General features: G+C 39.2%; 1 protein-coding gene across 1 annotated transcript; it reads right to left on the bottom strand.

Moving 5' to 3' along the window:
* Window positions 1-534: 534 nt before the first annotated feature.
* Window positions 535-19,783, bottom strand: nherf1b (NHERF family PDZ scaffold protein 1b). Its single transcript, XM_089018651.1, has 6 exons — window positions 18,941-19,783; window positions 9,207-9,377; window positions 7,424-7,577; window positions 5,204-5,247; window positions 2,660-2,764; window positions 535-2,569 (listed from the first exon to the last, which is right to left on the bottom strand). The coding sequence occupies exons 1-6, from the start codon at window positions 19,496-19,498 to the stop codon at window positions 2,432-2,434; spliced, it is 1,170 nt and encodes a 389-aa protein (XP_088874777.1). The 5' UTR covers window positions 19,499-19,783; the 3' UTR covers window positions 535-2,431.
* Window positions 19,784-21,622: the final 1,839 nt, after the last annotated feature.

Genomic DNA, 21,622 nt, shown 5'->3' on the forward strand with positions numbered 1-21,622 from the left:
CATAAATCTTGTTGCTTGGGGAAAAAAAGAAAAACTGGATGCCTTTAAAATATCTCTGACGAGTAATTACAAGGACATTAGCTTGCTAGCTGGCTATCTATTGGCTAGATAGCTATCTGGCTATTGTTGCCCATCTAATAGCTGGCTAGTTTTTTTATTTATTTGAGTTATTCCGGGTTGAATGAATGCTGGTGCACGTGGCTGCCGCTGCTCACCCACAGAAAAACGGATCCTGTGACTGTAAAGTGACCTTGAGAGTTTTGAAAAGCGCGTAGAAATGAAATGTATTGTTATTATTATTTCATTGAAGAAGAAATGTGACAGAAATTAAACATTCTTCTTTATTTAAATCCCATCATAAAACCCACCTATTCAAAATTGTATTCTGTGTCGTTTTATCTTTTCTTTTATTATTTATGATTTTATCTGTCGTTTTTTTGTGCTTGTTTTTAGTGTCCTTGAGAGATTTGAAAGGTACGTGTTTAAAAAAAATATATTATTATTATTATTAAATTATGTAAATGAACATGGCGCTCATAAGATAATGCTTTATTACAATAGAGACATTTCACACCCTCCTTACAAAGGTTGGCTTGTACAACAATTTCACACGAGTCCATCTTTCGTTTAGAAAATAAAATAATCGCAATTCTGGACCGCAGCGCAAACATTGATGAAAACAAAACTGATTTTAAACAAACTACAAATCTCTCGGAGTGAATAAACATTTTACAATGTTTTTTTTTTTAATGAGCAGATAAGACAATCACAGACTAAAAGACGCGAATCACGATTTAAACTTTCATTTTGGAGTTGATTCTATTAAAAATGGAAAGAAAAAAATATACATGATATCATATATATATATACACAATAAGAAGCCCCTTTTTAAAATGAGTCTCGTTTAAAGCTATCAGTGCGCTTTTTTTGTTTTTTATTTTTTCATAGCGGTTAAAAAACCATTCACAAAGCACACCAATGACATTCACCCTGTCACCAACCCCGACGTCTCTTCGAAAATCTCATAAAATTGTGCTAACATGGAATCAGATGTGTTGTTATTCGAAGCAAATATTCCCATTAAAAAAGATTGTTAATTAAAGAGAGTACGGAAATCCACTTTCAAGACGTTTGATCCGCTCTGTCTGATTATCCGATAAACTAAACTGATTGTCAGTGTGAGAGGGCGAAGCATCCGAAACACACACGTGCACCCATTTCCAACGTCTTTCACGGTTAGTAGCATGTAGTGGCGGGTCGTCAAGGCCTGCAAAGCCTTCTCTCATGCTATTCGCTTGCTGCTAAGCTAGTAGCTAAGTGGTAAACCGGGACGGTAAATTAAATTTGGGGGAGACAATAGACAGGCGATACCGCCTTCAACGATCAGTGGTGGACCGTGAGGGCCTGCAAGGCCTTCTCTGCTGGCATAAATATATGTGACTCACGGACTGATGTTAATTATGTTTTGTCCGTGAATTTTTATTAAATACAGTGATACCTTGGCTTAGGAATTTAATTGGTTCCCAGACAGTGTGTAAGGCGAAAAGAGTGTAGCCCAAAAAATAATTTCCCATAGGAAACCGTTAAAATGAGAACAATCCGTTCCCAGGTCCCCATAAAACATCATTTTCTACTTTGTAATTTAATTTTGCAAGCCTTAAAACGACATAAAATGTACCTTATTTTATGTATAATAAATGTGCTATGGTATTATAATGAAAGAAATAAACTGTACAGTATAATAAAGTGGTTTTATTTACCTTTGTGGTGGTCGTTGATGGCTTGATGGAATGGAGTGGCCGGTTTCATCAGCATTAAACACTTGATGAAGAACGTAGTCTTCTTCTTTCACCATCTTGAGGAATGATCCCTTGTAGGTGCTTTCTCTGTGATAATTTTACCTAGTTCCTCATCAATTGTGTTCTGTTTAGCTGGGTTGATAGCTTTTTTTTGCATCAAGTGTACAGATGGCTTGTGCGGGTTATTTGTGAAGCCTGATTGATGGGATATTTTAACCTTGCAGTCTACACTCTGCCTTTGAACTATCAAAGTTGAAACGAGTCCAAATTTCACTGTTTTCAATCCAATTGCTCATTCTCTCTCTGTCGTCTGCCTGTCTCTTTAAGGTTTAAGCTCATATTCCAAGGTAAATTTTTTATAAATTTAACGTTCGTAAACCGAAAAGTGAGTAGGGGTTCGTAAACCAAGGTATCACTGAAATTTGGAATTATTTAATAAAAATGAGATCATTTTGCAGACCATCTTATCACAAATAGAAATGCAAGGATTTATGGAATGTTTATAACACGGATGCGTCTTTAAAAAAGGGCATTGCTGATGCTCAAGAGAATCACCGCAACACAAAATGGTGTTGTCGTTCTCGTAGTAGTAGTACTAATAATAGTAGTAGTAGCAGTGTGTCGGTTCAACCCTATAGGTTGCTGAATAGTTCATTTTTCTTGGTCCAGTCCATGGCCGGGGCTCTCTTATTGGAGCGTTTCTGATGGGCCAGCTCCTTCACCTGCTGAAGGCTCATGTTCAGTGCTGGGATGGCCTCCGTCGCCATGCCCTGTAGGAGAGGCGGATAAATCATTCAACTGTATAAAAGAAAAGGTGTTTATTGTCCCTCCCGGTTTTGGATATGTTCCGTAAGACCTACATCGGGTGGGGTGCTTGTGGTTGTGAGCGATGCGTCGGATGAGGCGTTAGAGGGCGAAGGGCTGACCGACGTCTTGGAGTTCCTCTCTGCGCCTCTGCCGTTCACCTGGCGACACAAATACAGGGATGCATCTGGGAAACTTAAGGGACAACCGACACCATGTTTTTTGTTTCCTAACTGACTTCAGAAAAACGTTTTACAGCATCTAAAATACCAAAAACACGCAGGCTGATACCACTACATTCCGCGGACTTATTCAGTTGTTTCTTAAAAAACGACAATGTTTGTTTGCTGCCTTTTTTAATGTCTTTTAAAGTTTTACTCCTGTTCTCACGCTCCATATTGCGGCCATCCGCCATGTTCGATGTAAACACTGCAATGCACCATGGGTAAATGGCTTCTGTATTCGATTAGCCCTTTCGGTAGTTTCCGGCGGATCACGGAAAAACCCGAAATATGCTTTTCCTACGACTTAATAATAATACATTTAATTTCTAAGCGCCTTTCAAAACTCTCAAGGACGTACCGAAACAAATGCAAGGCGATATGGCTCGATATCGATCAGGCAAAATGGCAGACGACGAAAGTTAAAACCTCTGAAGGAAAAACGAACTGTTTTCAATTGCCGTTGAACGAAATTTGTTTCTTTAGCTATTTTAACAAAAGTATATCATATGCATCCCTGCAAATATTGGAAATATAATCTGTACTAGTACAGAAAAGAAACATTTATGCGATTTTAGTGGTTTTGTTTGAGAATTCTATTCACCGCGAGTCATTTCCAAACGTGTAGTACCAGATTTCGCCACACGGGAGAAGCCCTGCGTTGGTAACGGCTGGCAAGGCTATTTAAAATAATCACTTCATTAAAACGCTCATATAAAAGAAGACATAAGGACGATAAAATCATTCTGAATGAGGTTGTGGAAATGACAGCATGGGGATAGAACACTTATTTCAAGCATCTGCGTGCTTGAACTGCAATTCATTAGGGGAAAAAGCAAAATAACGCCGCCACATGTGATTCCTATGAAGATTCTATGTCGAAAAAGTCACGTTTCGTCATTTTACGGCACTCGTTAGCCCCAAACGAGCTGAGGTGACAACTTTTGGAAGGACTTTGCATTGGAGCAAACATGGCCCACTAAACATGAGCTTGTAAAACTTATTCAACTTCGAGAATTTTTAACCCAAAGCAACACCCCAGTTCTAAAGTCCACCTGACCACATGATTGGACCGATTATAAACCGTTCCGGTTTATAATCGGTCCAAGTTACGTAACCGTCGAGAACCTTCGTATTTGGTTGACATGGTGGCTCATCAAACTTTCCGCTAGCTTGTTACTCAAACTATTCCTACCAAGTCAACCAAAACGATGTATTTTTTTGCTGAAAGCCTTGTAGAACCTAGTAGTGTTATTTTCGAATGTTCTTTTGCTGCTTAAAACAAAAAAAAAAAAAGCATTTAGGGTGGAGCCTTCTCTACGTGCACTGAAGACAATCACAGGAAAGAACATCCAGTCCGAGTGGAACTTGATGATTAACTCATTCGCTGCCATCCACGAATTGATGAGTGCTAAAGTTAAAGTGCTATAGAAATTAATATGTATGTGTTGTATTGTACTGTATTTGCTATCTAGCTGGCTATCTAGCTAGCTACCTAACTGGCTACCTAGCAACCTAGCTGGCTACCTAGCTATCTGACTACCTAGCTAACTGGCTACCTAGCTGGCTGTATAGTTCGTGGATACCTAGCTGGCTATCTATTTGCTATCTATTAGCTATCTATGTTATCTGGCTGGCTATCCATCTAGCTTTCTACCTACCTAGCTGGCTATCTAGCCATCTACCAGGATGGCTAGCTATCTAGCTACCTAGCTGGCTAGCTAGCTAGTCTCCTAGCGATCTACCTCGCTGGCTATCTAGCTATCTGGCTATCTATTAGCTAAAGAGCTATCTAGCTAGCTGTCTGTCTAGCTGGCTATCTATTGGCTATCTATTAGATAGCTACCTAGCTTTCTATCTATTTGAGTTACTTTCGGGTTGAGTGAACGCTGGCGTGTGTGGCTGCCGCTGCTCACCCACAAAACTTATCCTGTGACTGTAAAGTGACCTTGAGAATTTTGAAAGGCGCTTATGAATAAAATGTATTACAGTAAAGTCTCGTTATATCGATATTCAAGGGAGTCCGAAAAAATATCGATATAACCGGGACTATCGATATATCCGACCCTGTTTGCATGTAATTTTCTCCGTGCGTGCATAGAAATAGTATCGATATAACCGGGACTATCGATATATCCGATATCGATATAACGAGACTTTACTGTATTATAGCTAGATAGCCATGTCATGTAGGTAGCGATGTTTATGTAGTCCTAAAAGTCAATATTCTGTGGGATCTGGAACTGGAGTGACAATGACAAAAACCCTGGCACTGGAGTGGACACGTTTTTGGCACATGTCGTCTGGCAGTGAAGGAGTTAAAAAGTCATCAGAACGCCACTTCTCGGTCAAAATAACAGATTTTTACCAGAGTCTTACCTTGTCATCCATTCCTCCATTGACGCCGGGCTCGGGTAACGGACCTGAAGACACAGAAAAGGACACAAACGTCACAACTTTCACTTCCAGGTCGTACGCCAGAAAGTCAACCACTCGGTTCGCCTGGAAGAACGCCGATGACGACTCGATTACATCCCACAGGCCCCGAACGCCTCATTTATTATTCACACGCGGTTCATCTTCAGCGAGATGTTCGCTGCTCGACTCCTACGTTGCTTCTAATATACCAAACTTTGGATTTCAGCCATCGCTTACCTTCCATTTTTCGGGTGTCGTTACACGGCGGTTGACGGTCTATGAAAGGAGATAATAAATAGCTCGTCCTTCAGTATTAATCTGTGCCAACCCGTCTATGCACGCGAGTTGCGTGTGTGTGCTGGATTATTATTTGGGTGTGTGTGTGTGTGTGTCTTGTTTTAGAAAAGAGCCTCTCCATGTCTCCGTGCAGCTTTAGGCTGAGAGGCCACTCGGAGTGAACTCCTTGGAAACCAAACAATGGTGCAGGCTGGCCAGTGTGTGTTTGTGTGTATGTGTGTGAGTGTCTATGTGCATGTGTGTGTGCAAATGTGTCCGTGAGTGTGTATTTGGGTGTGAATGTGTATGTGTATGCGAATATCTATGTGTATATGTGTGTATATGTATGTATGTGTGTATGTCTATCGATGTGTGTATCTGTGTGTGTATGTATGTGTATTTGTATGTGAATGTCTATGTGTATGTATGTGTATACGTGGGCGTGTATAAGTGTGTGTATGTACCTGTATGTGTGTGAATGTGAATGTGCGTGTGTGTGTGTGTGTGTGTGTGAATGTCTATGTGTATGTGTGTATGTGTGTGTGTATGTATGCGTGTGTATGTCAATGTGTGTGTGTGTGTGTGTGTGTGTGTCTGTATGTATGTGTGTGAATGTCAATGTGTGTGTCTGTCTATTTGTGTGTGAATGCCTATGTGAATGTGTGTATGTGTGTGCGCACGTGTGTGTGAATATCAATGTGTATTTGTATGTGTACGTGTATGTGTATGTGTATGTGTATGTGTACGTGTATGCGTGTGTGTATGTGTATGTTTGTGTGAATGTGTATGTGTGTATGTACGTGTGAGGGCAGTGGAGTTAAGAGTCAGCGTAGGCAGGTGCCCTCCGAGTAGGCAGCGTGCGAAAAAACAGCCGGTTACCCGGGAAACACCTCGCTGGAATATCTTCCCCGCAGTGCACTTGTAGTTTTAATCAAAGAGCGAGCAAGCGGCGACTGTCACGGAAACATCCCAAAAGTTTATGAAACATTAGCACGGCCGTTCCATGAAGCCACCGGTGGTTTGGGCACCGCTTGGGGGGGGGGGGGGGGGGCCCGGCCATGATCACAATGCGGCGCGTCGCTTAAATAAATGTTTTCTTGATGAAGTGCCTTTCTTGACTTTGTCTACTGAGTTGCCATGACAACAGCTGGCATGACTACCTTGTCATGTAGAAGACTTGCACAATTTGGACACACACACACACACTCACACACACAGCCACATGCACAAACACGTGCGTGACTGTGCTGAAGCGCCCCCTAGGGGATTGGTCAGCAAAAACACAACAGAAATAAACAACAATTAATTAATTAATTAATAAATAAAGTCGCAAACACACAAAAAGACAGACGGACAGACAGACAGACACCTAGTTAGCTCGGTATATACACAGCGAGCCAGCTAGCTAGCTAGACAGACAGACAGATAGACATATAGACAGACAGATATATAGATAGTTAGATAGCTAGAAAGCTAGCGAGCTAGTTAGCTGGATATTGAGATAAATAGCTAGCTAGATATCGAGAAAAATATATCACTAGATATCATGATAAATAGCAAGCTAGATATCGAGATTAATAGCTAGCTAAATAAATAGCTAGCTAGACATCGAGACAAATAGCTAGCTAGCTATCGAGATAAATAGCTAGATAGCTATTTATCGCGATATCTCGCCAGCTATTTATCGCGATATCTAGCTAGCGAGTGAGCGAGCGAGAGATAGAGACAGATAGAGAGAGAGGGTGAGACAGCTAGCTAGACAACTAGCTAGACAGACAGACAGAAAGATAGATAAATTCAAAGTACAGTAGCGACTTTTTTGATCGCTCTCATGAAAAAGACACACAGTAATGTCTTTTTTTCCAACGGTGAAATTCTGCGCGAAGGGGCGTGGTGTCTTCTCACCGGTCAGGTGGTCCGAGGTGGGGATCACTCGGCACCTCTTGAAGAAGGCGTCGGTATCTGGGTCGACCACGAGCAGGCGGGCCTCGTCGCCGCCGGCTTTGATGGTCGCCACCACCTCGGAGTGCGTTTTGCCCTCCACCGCAACACCGTTCACCTGAGGACACACAAACGTAGAACAATAATAAGAATAACAATAATAATAATAATAATCACTCAACCCGGAAGTAACTCAAATAGATAGAAGGCTAGTTAGCTAGCTAATAGATACAGTAATAATAATAATAATAATAATAATACAAGGTCACTTTACAGTCACAGGATAAGCTTTTTTTTGTGGGTGAGTAGCGCCAGCGTTCACTCAACCCGGAAGTAACTCAAATAGATAGAAAGCTAGCTAGCTAATAGATACAGTAATAATAACAATACATTTTATTTATAAGCACCTTTCAAAACTCTCAAGGTCACTTTACAGTCACTAATAGATAGCTACCTAGCCAGCTAGATAGCTAAATGATAGCTAGCTAGATAGCTAGCAAGCCAGCTAATATATAGGTAATAGATAGTTAGTTCTTTAGCCTCCGAGTCTCTATTCAACTCTATTATGAATGTATTTCAACTTACGACCATCACTACCACTTACGACCATACACTTACGACCATCCATTATGACGTTGTCAGGAAATGCGGAGTTCGAACACACATTTCATGGACTCGCATTCTTTCAAACATCAACTTGGACAATTTAGTAACTCATGTGAGTTTTGGCCATGGGAAAACATGTGAGAAATGTCTCCGAGCGTATGTTTGTGAGATGACGTCACAGGGTGGACCTGCTTGTCTAAGCTGGTCCCACAGAGGAAGCTGGACAATAGCAAGTCGGCCAGTAATAGCGGCAACAATGGCGGTCGGCTCCCCCTCAAAGCCAAATCCTCAGTGGGTGGTGAAGCTGTCTAGGGGCCCCTCTTTGGGGACCACTGTGAAAAATCCCTGAGACTTCTCCGTCTTTGTCCATATTGTTAGACAGACGCTTTATTTCTGGAGTTATTTTTACACTTTATATGAATAATGAAACGCCAGTCTGAATTTGAAATTAAACAAAAAAAGAATACAGTCATACCTCAGCTTACGAACTTAATTGGTTCCCAGAAAGTGTGTTTAAGGGGAAAAGTGTGTCTTCCAAACATTAATTTCCCATAGGAAAGCGTTAAAAATGAGAATAATTTGTTTCCAAGTAACCATAAAACATAATTTTCGACTAAATAAGCAGTAAAACTACACAAATTATACATCTGTGTAAGCTCTCAGTCGTATATATGGTATTTGTTATTATTCATTTTTAATATAGAAAATAAATAAATAAACAAATAAAAATATACATAAAAAAACAAAAAAATAAAAATTAACAATTCAAAATGACACAGACGTAATTCAAAATGAACATTTTTGAATTTACAATTTGATATTAAAAAAGTACATTTAAAAATCTTAAATTAAAATGGAATAACTAATCTTCAAAATAAAAATACAATGAAAAATACAAAAAAAAAAGAATAATATTAAAACTAAAAATAAAAATGACAAATGAAAACTAAAAAATAAATAAAATTCTACATTAAAACATTTGATATATATATATATATATATATATATATACACACACTAAAATCAGAGCAGTTTTCGCAAATTATGATTAGCTAGTGACTTGCTGCCATTTTGTCATTTTTCATAGTCAACTTGAAAAGAAATGGATATCGGGGACACTTTGCAAGTGGTCAATAAGTACCTGGACGATCCTGTCTTTGGGCTGAAGTCCCGCCCTCTCCGCCGGGGAGTCTTGGTCCACAGCTCTGATGTACTGGCCCGGCCGCGACCGCTCGCTGTGCAGGTTGAAGCCATATCCGTTGGCCTCTCGCCGGATCACGCACAGGCGTGGTCGCAGCTCGGGGGTCGCTTCCTGTAGAGAGGGCAAAGGAGACAATGCGGATATTTGAAGACGTGGGATGTGTGTGCGTACGACAGGGTCGATGGAATTGTAATTTCTCCGATCGCGGGCCACCGCCTGTGAAGAACAAGAGGCACAAAGAGGAGCGAGAACGCCAGGGAATCGGTTAGCATGAAGAGGATCCCCAGGTCAAACGCGCACACGCGTGTTCACGCGTACAAAATAAAAATAAAAAAGTACACTACAAAATTAAAAATGAATAATATTCAAAAACAATAAAAATAAAAATAAAAATAAAAATAAAAATAAAAATACAAATAAAAAAGAAATACAATTGCAAAAACTTGAAATTAGTAATTAACATTAAAAATTTTAAACAAAATAATCTATAGAAAATAAATAAATAAATAAAAATATACATAAAAAAATTTACAATTCAAAATGAACATTTTTAAATTTACCATTTAATATTAAAAAAGTACATTTAAAAATCTTAAATTAAAATGGAATAACTAATCTTAAAAATAAAAATAAAATAAAATAAAAAATACAAAAAAAATGAAGAATATTAAAAATAAAAATAAAAATGACAAATGAAAACTAAAAAATAAATACAATTCTACATTTAAACTTTTGAAATTAATAATAAACATGAAAAAATAAAAAATACGAATCACACTTTCAACAAAATAATATATATAAAATAAAATATAAAAATATATATACATAAAAAATAAAACAAAAATAAAAATTAACCATTCAAACAATTTCTAATTTTACCATTTAATATTTTTTTAAAGTACATTTAAAAATCTTAAATTAAAAATGAATAACTCATCTTAAAAATAAAAATAAAATGAAAAATACAAAAATAAAACATAAAAAAAACATAAAAAATGTAACAGAAAAATAAAACAGTCCACGACAACACGAAAAATTCCCGTTGAGTCCTGCTGACATTCGCCAGGAAGGAAGTGCTTCTGCAATGGAAGCATGCGATTGGCTGGGGAAGTTTGGAGGAGGGGTAAAAGCAAAAGGGGCACTTGAGGAAGGGACCACCTCCGGTGCTTTTCGGGGAGTGGAAAGAGGACAATGGCTTCTGGGCGTTGACCTCCAATCAACTCTTCTCAATCCTCCCGCCATTCCACCCAGGCAGGATGGGTTATTGTCATCCAGGAAAAAAAAAAAAAAAGCCTCCTCAACGCCCGCTCCTCCCTTCCGTTGCAAAGATGGATGAAGTCGGCTTCTTTATTTAGCCTAGAACATCTTCCTGGATTTTGACATCGAGCGATCAGAAAGAACTTGGAAGTCGGGATAACCTTTTTGTCAGTGCGACCGATCGACTGCCCTCCGTCAGGAAGATACAACAACAACAACAATAATAATAATAATAATAATAATAATAATAATAATAATAATAATAATAATAATAATAATAATAATAATAATAATAATGATAATAATAATAATAATAACGATAATAATAATAATAATAATAATAATAACGATAATAATAATAATAATAACGATAATAATAATAATAATAAGAAGAATAAGAATAAGAATAAGAATAAGAATAATCATTATCATCATAATAATGATGATAATAATATTAATAATAATAATAGTAATAATAATCATAATAATAATAATAGTAGTAGTAATAGTAGTAAGTGATAATAATGATAATAATGATAATAATAGCAACAACAACAACAATAATAATACTAATAATAATACTAATACTAATAATAATAATAATAATAATAATAATAATAATAATAATAATAATAATCTTTTTTTAATAATCTTTTCCTTTCGGCTTTTCCCTTCAAGGGGTCGCCACAGCGAATCAGTAACCTCCATCTTCAGAGGTATGATACGCATGTTTGATAATAATAATACATTTAATTTCCAAGCGCCTTTCAAAACTCTTAAGGTCACTTTACAGTCACATGATCAGTTTTTCTGTGGGCGAGCAGCGGCAGCCACATGCGCAAGCATTCACTCAACCCGGAATAACTCAAATAGATAGAAAATTAGCTAACTAGCTAATAGATAACTAATAAATAGCTAGCTAGATAGATAGCTTATGGATAACTAATAGATAGATAGCTAGCTAGCTAGCTTATAGATAGAAAATATATAGCTAGCTAGGTATCCAGCTAGCTAGCTAATAAATAGCAAATAGCTAGGTAGCTAGGTAGCTAGAAACTGTCAATTCGTGGCGTTTTCGTCTCGTTGACTGAGATCGCGGTTGTTTGAGCTGGAACAGGAACGACTGCGCTTTTGCCTTCCTACCCGATCGATCAATTTTACACCAAATGAGTGTGCGCGAGATTCGGTATCAGGTTAGTACTTATATCAACCCGTTAGCACTGTTTTCAACCAATGAAAACAATTTAATATTGACGCTAAAAGAACAGCAGATTTTTTTTTCTTTACAACTTGTTCAGTTGTCAGTTAGCAGTGAGTTTAGCAATAGCAATGACACAATACGTCACAGAAGGCGTGAAATGTTTTGCTCTAATCTGATACGTACCCGATAAGCACGGTGGACTTTCAACAAAGCAGGTCAATCATTACACTAAAGCGATTGCCTGCCATTTGTCACCCTTCTGCGAAAGTGCCTCGCGGCGCTATTGACGCCGTCCGTCCAATCGCACGAGTAAACGTGCTTGTCGGCCCTTCTCGCCTTACAGGAAGACGAAGCACATCCAGTCAGCCGCAAAAGTCAATATGTCCAATTAGCCGCCAGCTAATCTGTTTGTTTTTATCTGTGACGAGGTGCGTCAAAGCGCTACTAGCGTGCGCTATTGTGTCATCACGGTGAAACTGAGCTGTGACCTTGCGTAACAACAAACGCCGCCATTATTTTGTAAACGATGTTGCATAAATAGCCTCAAAGTTAGAAATTTGAAGGTGCGCACAGTCATTTTTTTTCCACTCCCAAACAATGAGGCGGCCATTTTGTCACTTCCCGTCGACTGAAAATTGACATCGTAGTGCCCAAAAAAATCTGCTAACGACCACCACTTTTCACAAGTTAGATTGACGCTCGCGAAGGAGCTTAAAAATTGCTCCAGAAAGGCCAGAGTGGACTTTGGCGAGCCTACAAAAACCCACAAAGGTAAATACAAAATACAAAATAAATTAAACAAAAATTTAGCGTACAAAATTAAAAATGAATAATATTAAAATTAAAAATACAAATGACACTAAAAACTAAAAAATAAATGAAATTGTACATTTAACATTAAAAATACAAAATACGAATAACATTTAAAACAAAATAATATGTAGAAAGTTAAAAATATACATTAAAAAAATAAAAATTAACAATTCAAAATAAACATTTTTAAATCTACTATTTAATATTTTTTTTAAAAGTACATTTAAACATCTTAAATTAAAAATGAATAACTAATTTTAAAAATAAAAATAAAAATAAAATGAAAAATACAAAAATAGAAAAATAAAACATTTAAAAAAATTAAAATTAAAAAAATTAAAAATAAACCATAAAAATGTAAAATAAAAATAAAACAAATATGTACATTGAAAAATTCAAATTTAATAATTAATATTAAATAATACAAATGAAAAATAAACCACTCTAAATACCATGAAGTAGCATTTTTGGTTGTTTTTTTTTCTGATCAGGTGTAAACAACAAGGAAGTCGGGAAATGGAAGACAAACAAGTGAGAGGAACCACAATATGTCCTGTTTGGGATCAGACAACATCTGGGAGGACACGTAATCCAATTAAGGCGGCAACTGAGTGATTATTTTCCTAATCCACTTCTAATCCTTCACTCACTATCTCGCAGGGCATGTTTTCACCGTCCTCTGCTGCTTTGTTTGTCAACAACAGGACGAAATTTACCGGCAAGATGACCGCGAATCGTTTCCGATCAAAACAGGACTCAAAGTGATGGCGAAGGTGTACCTAATGTATTGGCCATCGAGCGCCCAAGCGCGGCCTCCCCCGGCAACGGAAGCCGAGCGTGTACTTCGAATGTGAAGCATTTGAAAAGAAAAGAAAAAACAAACAAAATGGAGAAGTTGTGTTGAATACCAATGATTCCGAAACAATACTAAGCCTCGTTTTAAATTCTCGAGAGTCACAAGATGGCCTCTGAATCGGCCTTTTCATGAGTTGCTCACAGGCTGAAATGTGCATTTTGATTGATTAACGTTACAATTAATATTGAAAATAAGCTAAAAAATTTAAATATAATAAATAAATAAATAAATACATGATTTGCTGCTGTTTAATGTAAAGAGTGAAGAGTAAAAACTAAAAAATTTAAAATTTAAAATTTAAAATTTAAAATTTAAAATCAAAAATCAAAAATTAAAAATTAAAAATCAACAAAATTAAAATACATATACAAATGCATACACATATAAAAAAAAAAAATAATAATAATAAAAAAAAAAAAAAAAAATTAAAGTTAAAGTTAAAGTTAAAGTTAAAGTTAAAATATCCAAGTGTTTTTTTTTGTTTATTTTTTTACAATTTGAATTAGCCTCCTCCTGCATCCGCGCCGGTAAATTACGGCGACGGTGAAGCTGTCACGCTCAGCTGGTCATTCTTTCAAGTCTCCATTTCGCTTATCCTGCTGTGGTTGGCGCCCCCTCATTGAGAGGGTTGGGGGCGAGTGGGGGGGGTGCGAGTTTAGCTCCTTTGATCACCAATAAAGAATAACGCTACAGTGACACGGCGACGTGACCAATCAGGCGAGCTCGTGGGTGGTTATGATTTTCACGTGTCATTTTGACACAGATGAACAACATCCCAAAAACATATTGATGGCGTCGCCATTTGTGAACCTCATTGCAGGTTTTGTGATACACTCGGACGGTGGGGTGTTGGATTTCCAGCAGGACCGATGGACCAGCTGCCAGGCAGGCAGTGGAGGGAAAAACAAAGAAAGCTACTGTCCCCTAACTTCCATTTTGTGATGGGACATACGCCACAAAAACTCCAGAGAGTTCCCGTTACAATCTACATAGTAGGCCTACAATGCCAGTCAAGATAAGATAAATATTGATTCACAGCAGTGGTGGTCCATCAGAGGCCTTCTCTATATAATGTGAATTATATTTTGTCCATAAATTCTTATTAACTCATTGACTCCCAGAATATGTGCAAAAATGTTTTCCACTCCAGTGCCAGGGTTTTTGTCATTGTCACTCAAATTCCAGGACCCACGCAATATGTAGTTTTAGGACGATATTCAATGCAGCGTAAGAAAACCTTAGACTCTCTTCTTTCATCAGAAAAAAAGTTAATTCCTAAGTCATATGCGCCTGGAGTTATCTGAGCTTGAAATGGGGGCAGCTGTACAAAATACAATGCAATACATACATATTGATTTATATAGCGCTTTACCAATAGATGAAGCTGGAACAAAATGCTAACATGGAAAAAGTGGAAATGCTACCCTCTTGTGGAAAAAAAAACATTACTAGAGGCCATGGCTAGCGCTTTATCAGCACCTAAGCTTGAAAAACCAAAACCCGGACAAAACCCGCACAAAGGATTTAAAATAATAATAATAATACATTTCATTTATAAGCGCTTTTCAAAACTCTCAAGGTCACTTTACAGTCACAGGATAAGTTTTTCTGTGGGTGAGCAGCGGCAGCCACACGCGCCGGCGTTCACTCAACCCGGAAGTAACTGAAATAGACAAAAAGCTAGCTAGCTAGCTAATAGATATGTAATAATAATAATAATCATCATCATATATTTCATTTAAAATGAGTGCCGTTCACCAAAAGAAACATTTTGTCGAAATGTTGCGTATGCAAATCGCAATGCGCCGTGTCATGAATACGTCTTAGTGACGCCTGGTCCAAACAACAGCCCAACTGGAACCGTCATCAGCCCAAAGGTCACTGAGAACCCGAACGGGGCATTTAAAACCTGAGCCTTGTGTCCATGTGTGCGGGTGTGCGTGCGGGTGGAGTACGTGCGCTTCTGGTGATAGTTGATTTTTTTTTTTTTTTTTTTGCCGCTACCGGAGCAAAAGTCCACAATGCCGCCGCATTCCATTCCGCTAAAGGTTCACCACCCCCCCGGCCGGACAATAAGCGGGAGGGCCGCACCCTCCCCGGGTGGAGGGGGGTGAATTGCTGCTCACCCTGAAATAGACTCACCCCTACTTGGCCCTCTCCATTCTCACCAAGCAATGTGTGCATCAAATGAAAAGAATATATAATAATAATAATAATAATAATAATAATAATAATAATAATAATAATAATAATAATTTTTATTTACAAGCGCCTTTCAAAACTCTCAAGGTCACTTTACAGTCGCAGGATAAGTTTTTCTGTGGGTGAGCAGCGGCAGCCAAATGCACCAGCGTTCACTCAACCAGGAAGTAAGTCAAATAGTTAGAAAGAGAGCTAGCTAGCTAATAGATAGCTAATACATTTCATTCACAAGCGCCTTTCAAAACTCTCAAGGTCACTTTACAGTCTCAGGATAAGTTTTTCTGTGGGTGAGCAGCGGCAGCCATACGCGCCAGCGTTCATTCAACCCGGAAGTAACTCAAATAGATAGAAAGCTAGCTAGCTATTGTATCGCGAATAAATAGCTAAGAGAGAGCCAGATAGCCAACAGCTAGCAAGCTTGGTAGCTAACAGCCAGCCAGCTAGACAGCTAATAGCTAGCTAGCTAGCTAGCTAATGGATAGCTAATAAAGAGCTAATAGATAGCCAAAATACACCATTCATTGGGGGTGTGCCTTACACACGGTACATTTTCTCCGAAAAATTACGCTCAATGTACGTTACGGTGTGCTGTGAACGCACTCCAGCATTTTCAACACACACACACACACACACACACAGTCTCAATGTCATGCTATCGCGAAAGTCGAACAATGGCCGCTTAAGTCATGCGCAAACTAACAAACACGCTATCAGCTGGAATTGGTGTTTACTTTGAACCTTGACTAATATTTAACCAGCCCGTATCTGTACCTGTTAAACCTTTTTATTGTTTTATGTGTTTTGCGAGATGCAAAATCGGCAACAGCGTCGTCAGCAAAATGCATCGACGTCGTCATTTGTGGGTTTAAGCGATTCGCTGTATTTGTGTGGAAGACTTCTTCGTCAATTTCATCACTTGATCATCATAAAAAATACATTTAAAAAATGGCGTACGTTTAGAACATGGAAACTCTCAAGGCTAGCTAGATAGATAGCTATAGAGCTAATATCTAGCTAGCTTTACATTATACTACTTAGCACATTCAACTAGTGAGCTAATAGATAGCTACTAAAAAACATTGTATTTATAAGCGCCATTCAAAACTCTCAAGGCTAGATTGATAGATAGCTATAGAGCTAATATCTAGCTAGCTTTACATTATACTACTTAGCACATTCAACTAGCGAGCTAATAGATAGCTACTAATAATAATACATTGTACTTATAAGTGCCATTCAAAAATCTCAAGGCTAGATAGATAGATAGTTAGAGAGTTAATAGCTAGCTAGCTTTACATTATACTACTTAGCACATTCAACTAGCGAGCTAATAGATAGCTACTACTAATAATACATTCTATTTATAAGCGCCATTCAAAACTCTCAAGGCTAGATAGATAGCTATAGAGCTAATATCTAGCTAGCTTTAGCGAGCTTATACTACTTAGCCATTCAAAACTTCAAGGCTAGACAGTTAGAGTTAATAGCTAGCTAGCTTTACATTATACTACTTAGCACATTCAACTAGCGAGCTAATAGATAGCTACTACTAATAATACATTCTATTTATAAGCGCCATTCAAAACTCTCAAGGCTAGATAGATAGCTATAGAGCTAATATCTAGCTAGCTTTACATTATACTACTTAGCACATTCAACTAGCAAGCTAATAGATAGCTACAGCAGAGAAGGCATTGCGGGCCTTGACGCTCCGCCACTGGGTAAACTGAACTTAATTCATAGACTACAGCGTCTCCATGTTTCTTTTAATCTCACGGTGTTTTTCGACGACAGCTCCACAACCCGCCCGGCATTTTTTTCCCCAACATCCTGTTCGACTTTCCTGTCCCTGAATTCTGCTGTCCACATGCACACACGCACACACACACACACACACACACACACACACACACACACACACACACACACACACACACACACACACACACACACACACACACACACACACACACACACACACACACACACACACACACACACACACCTGCTAGGTCAGGTCCTTGAAGTAACAGGAAAAAAAAAAGGATTTGAAGAGCAACGCCATCTCCGGAAGCTCCGAGCAGGTTGCCATGGTTACGCAGATGTACAGTACGAATGTAACTTTCGTATCATCGAGATGAAAGCCTGCGAACATTTCAGCGTAAGCACCTTTCTTTTTGTAATTAACTCATTCACTGCCATTCACAAATTTATTCGGGAATTGAAAATATGACGTGCGGGGGGTGCCGATAAAGCGCTGGTCAGACCTCTGGCAATGTTTTGTCTTTTCCGCAAGGCGGCAGCATTTCCCTTTTTTCCATGTTAGCGATTTGTTCAAGCTTCAGCTGTTATTAAAGCGCTATCTCAAACCAATATGGATGTATTGTATTGTATTTTGTACAGCTTCCCCCATTTCAAGTTCATATAACTCCAGATCCATATAATTTAGGAATTAACTGTTTTTACTGATGAAAAAAAATAATCCTTCCATCACTTTGCTGCTTTAAAATGGGGAATTTCTCCTTTGTGAGATTAATAAAGGTTATCTTATTTTATGACAGCATCGATAGGAAGTTGAGTTACAGCATAACCATGCAGACCTCTACATATTGTCATTAATTGCATACCTGTCAATTTATACGTGAAAAAAACGAGGGATTACTGTATTGTGACTGTAAAGTGTCCTTGAGAGTTTTGAAAGGCGCTTAGAAGTTGAATGTATTATTATTATTGCATGTGCATGAACATTGCATGTGCATGAGATACAATGAACAGTAAAAAAAATACAATCTTAATTTTGTCTTTGGCTTCATATATGTGTATGTGTGTTTATTTGTTTTTGCTCTAAAATAAAAAGTGTGTATTGATATTAAAGTACAAATGAAAGTTGATATTAAAGTGCCTTTGTGTTGTCATGTTATTTGTCATGTAGTTTTTTTGTGTGTGTTCTTTTGACTTCAAGAGAGTGGCTGCCTTTACAGCAGCTCCTGTATTTTGATTTTTCTACTTTGATTCCTTTCATCACTTGGATGAAAGGAATCAAAGTAGACCCTCCTTTATTAGTCTCGAAGTGGAGAAATTTACATTTACATTGCCAAACAGATCAAATGAACAGTAAAAAAAACACACACACACAATCTTAATTTTGTCCTTGGCTTCATATCTCTGTGTGTGTTTATTTGTTTTTACAAAAGTACTTTTTTAGATACATATCTAAAATAAAAAGTGTGTACAGGTATTGATATTAAAGTACAAAGTACGAGTACTTGGACCACCCGTACTCTGTCAATGGGATGTCAAGTGAGAATCATTTCCTGTACACATGTCGGTTCTGATGCGACTCACCTTGTCCGAATCGACGCTCAGCTTCCTCTCGGCGTCGCGGCGAATCCCTCCGTTCGCGTCCGGTACGGGTGAGCTCCCCCCGGAGCGTCCGCCTCGACCAACCTCCGCCCGGACGCCGTCGGTTCGCCGCTGGTCTCCGTTTTCCGAGCCCTTGTCGTCGTCGTCGTGGTCCTCGTCCGGGCGTTTCTCAGCTCCTTCTTCCTCGTCAAAGGGCAACGGGACCCCGTCGTCGACGTACTCCTTGAGACACTTAAGATTGTGCTTCTTCAGCAGCTGCTCCGTGTCGGGGTCGATCACGACGAGCTCCAGCCGCCCCGAAGTGGCTCTTATCCGGCCCACGACTTGCTGGTGGCTCTCGTTCTCCACGTCGTCCCCGTTGACAAACACCAGGCGGTCTCCGGCTCGGAGCCCCGAAGATTCAGCCGGGCTATCTGGCTCCACCAGGCGGATGAACTGGCCGGTTTTGCCCTTCTCCCCGTGGAGGTGGAAGCCGTAGCCGTTGTCGCCTTTATCCAGCGCGCAGAGCCGCGGTCGCAGGGACTGGCTTTTACTCGGCATAGCTCGGCTGCTTCTCTCGGCCGCGGTTCAACCTGTTGCTCGATAAAGACTCGAAGAGCGACCCCGCTGGGATGCTGCCTGTTTCTCCTTTCAGAGTTGGGGAGCGTCAAACGAAACAAGTGAGATCGCTTGGAACAAATAGCCGAGCCTACTTTACCCCCCACCCCCACTTTCACCGAGTAACGGGTTCAAAGTCTGAACTTGGGGCTGTGGTCCTCGGCGTGACCCGCTTGCGGCGTGGAGACGAAAGTCCTGGTCCCAAAAACTCCGTCAGCAGACTCTTGCACGACACAAGTAGAAAGTCCGAGCCAGGAAGAGGGAGGTGCTGCGTTCACGGACCAGCCCAGCTGGCCTCTCTTCATGCAAAGTAGTCGGTCGCAAAAGCTCTGGGAAACGGATCAACTCTTGTTTTGTTTGGTACACTTGCACAACACCAGCCGAGACAAAACAATTAAATTAAATTAAATTAAATTAAATTAAATTGATACATAAATAAATAAATAAAACAGAATAATTTTTTTCTTAGTATTGATCTCGCATTATATACTGAAGTGGCGGACAGTCAAGGCCTGCAAAGCCTTCTTTGCTGGCCTAAAATATGGGACTGATATGAATTATATTTTGTCCATGAATTCTTATTAAATACAGCAAATAGATAAATAAATAAATAACGCTGAGAAGATTTTTTTCTTAGTATTGAGCTCGCATTATATACTGAAAATGGAAAAGGGGAAATGCTGCCCCCTTGCGGAAAAGAAAAAAAACATTGCTAGAGGCCATGGCCAGCGCTTTATCAGCACCCAAGCATGAAAAACCAAAACCCAAACAAATTTGGCAATTTTAGACAGCTGCCCTCATTTCAAGCTCAGATAACTCCAGACCCATATCATTTAGGAGTTAACCCTTTGTTTCTGACGAAAGAAGAGAGTCTTAGGTTTCTTACGCTACATTGGATGTTTATGTCATCCTAAAACTAAATATTCTTTGAGTCCTGGAATTCGAGTGACAATGACAAAAACCCTGGCACTGGAGTGGACATATTTTTCCACATCGTCCAGCAGTGAGTGAGTTACACCGGGTTTGTGTGCCCACTGTCCATTCTCAAAATTCCTAGCTATTTGCTGGCTATTAGCTATCTATCTTTTCACTGGCTATTAATAATAATAACACATTTGATTTCTAAGCGCCTTTCAAAATTCTCAAGGTCACTTTAGTCACAGGATCATTCTTTTCTGTCGGTGAGCAGCGGCAGCCACACACGCCAGCATTCACTCACCATGGAGGTTACTCAAATAGATAGAAAGCTAGCCAGCTAGCTAACACAAACAGCTTACAATCAGCTAGACAGCTAATAGCTAGCGACCTAGCTAATGGATAGCAAATATAGCCAGATAGCTAACATTAGCTATCTCTTCGCTGGCTAATAGCTATCTCTTAACTGGCTATTAGCTATCTATTCGCTAGCTATTAGTTATCTATTCGCTGCCTAATAGCTATCTATTCCCTAGCTATTAGCTAGCTAGCTTGCTATTTGAGTTACATATATATATTGAGTTACTTCCCCCCCCCCAAAAAAAAAACAATTCCATGGAGAAAACGGAAGATAAAGAGGGTGCACAGACAAGCACACCAACCTCCGCCATCGGAAAGGCCAACCTGTTGGAGATAAGTACGTGTGCTTAAAAGCGGCGAGGCTCGCTCGTAGTTCAGCTGATTAGAGGTAAACGATTGTGAAAGTCCACGCAAGCTGAGGCACACTGACTGACTCATACAGTCGATGTGAGAGGAGGTGCGAAGGCTGCTACAGTTGAATCACAAACGTGCGCCATTTTTAACAAACGACACCAAATCCTTCACTTGACACAAGCCGGGTATCAAACATCGCCGTAGACATATCGCCCACCGTGTTAGGATACAGAAAGAATGCAAATTTATCTCCCCCTCCCTGAAAATAATGAACTTTTTAGACACTTTGAGGTGACACAAAGTCAACAGGCTCGCTGCTGCCACACTGTGGCTCATTGACCTCAGTACAACCAGACGCCCACAGCTTTCGCTTAAAATACCTTAACTTAGCGACACTCGCGTACTTGTAGATATAATTAAAATAATAATACATTCAAT

Source organism: Hippocampus bargibanti, linkage group LG17, assembly GCF_051943395.1.
Source record: "Hippocampus bargibanti isolate YZ-2025 linkage group LG17, ASM5194339v1, whole genome shotgun sequence".
Classification (NCBI taxonomy): Eukaryota; Metazoa; Chordata; class Actinopteri; order Syngnathiformes; family Syngnathidae; genus Hippocampus; species Hippocampus bargibanti.

Coding starts and splice junctions, on each gene's coding strand:
- nherf1b (XM_089018651.1), bottom strand. CDS start 19,498: ATGCCGAGTAAAAGCCAGTCCCTGCGACCGCGGCTCTGCGCGCTGGAT. Junction 7,578..9,206: donor CCAAAGACAGGATCGTCCAG/GTACTTATTGAC, acceptor GTGTGTCCTCAG/GTGAACGGTGTTGCGGTGGA. Junction 5,248..7,423: donor CACCTCGGACCACCTGACCG/GTGAGAAGACAC, acceptor CTGTGTCTTCAG/GTCCGTTACCCGAGCCCGGC.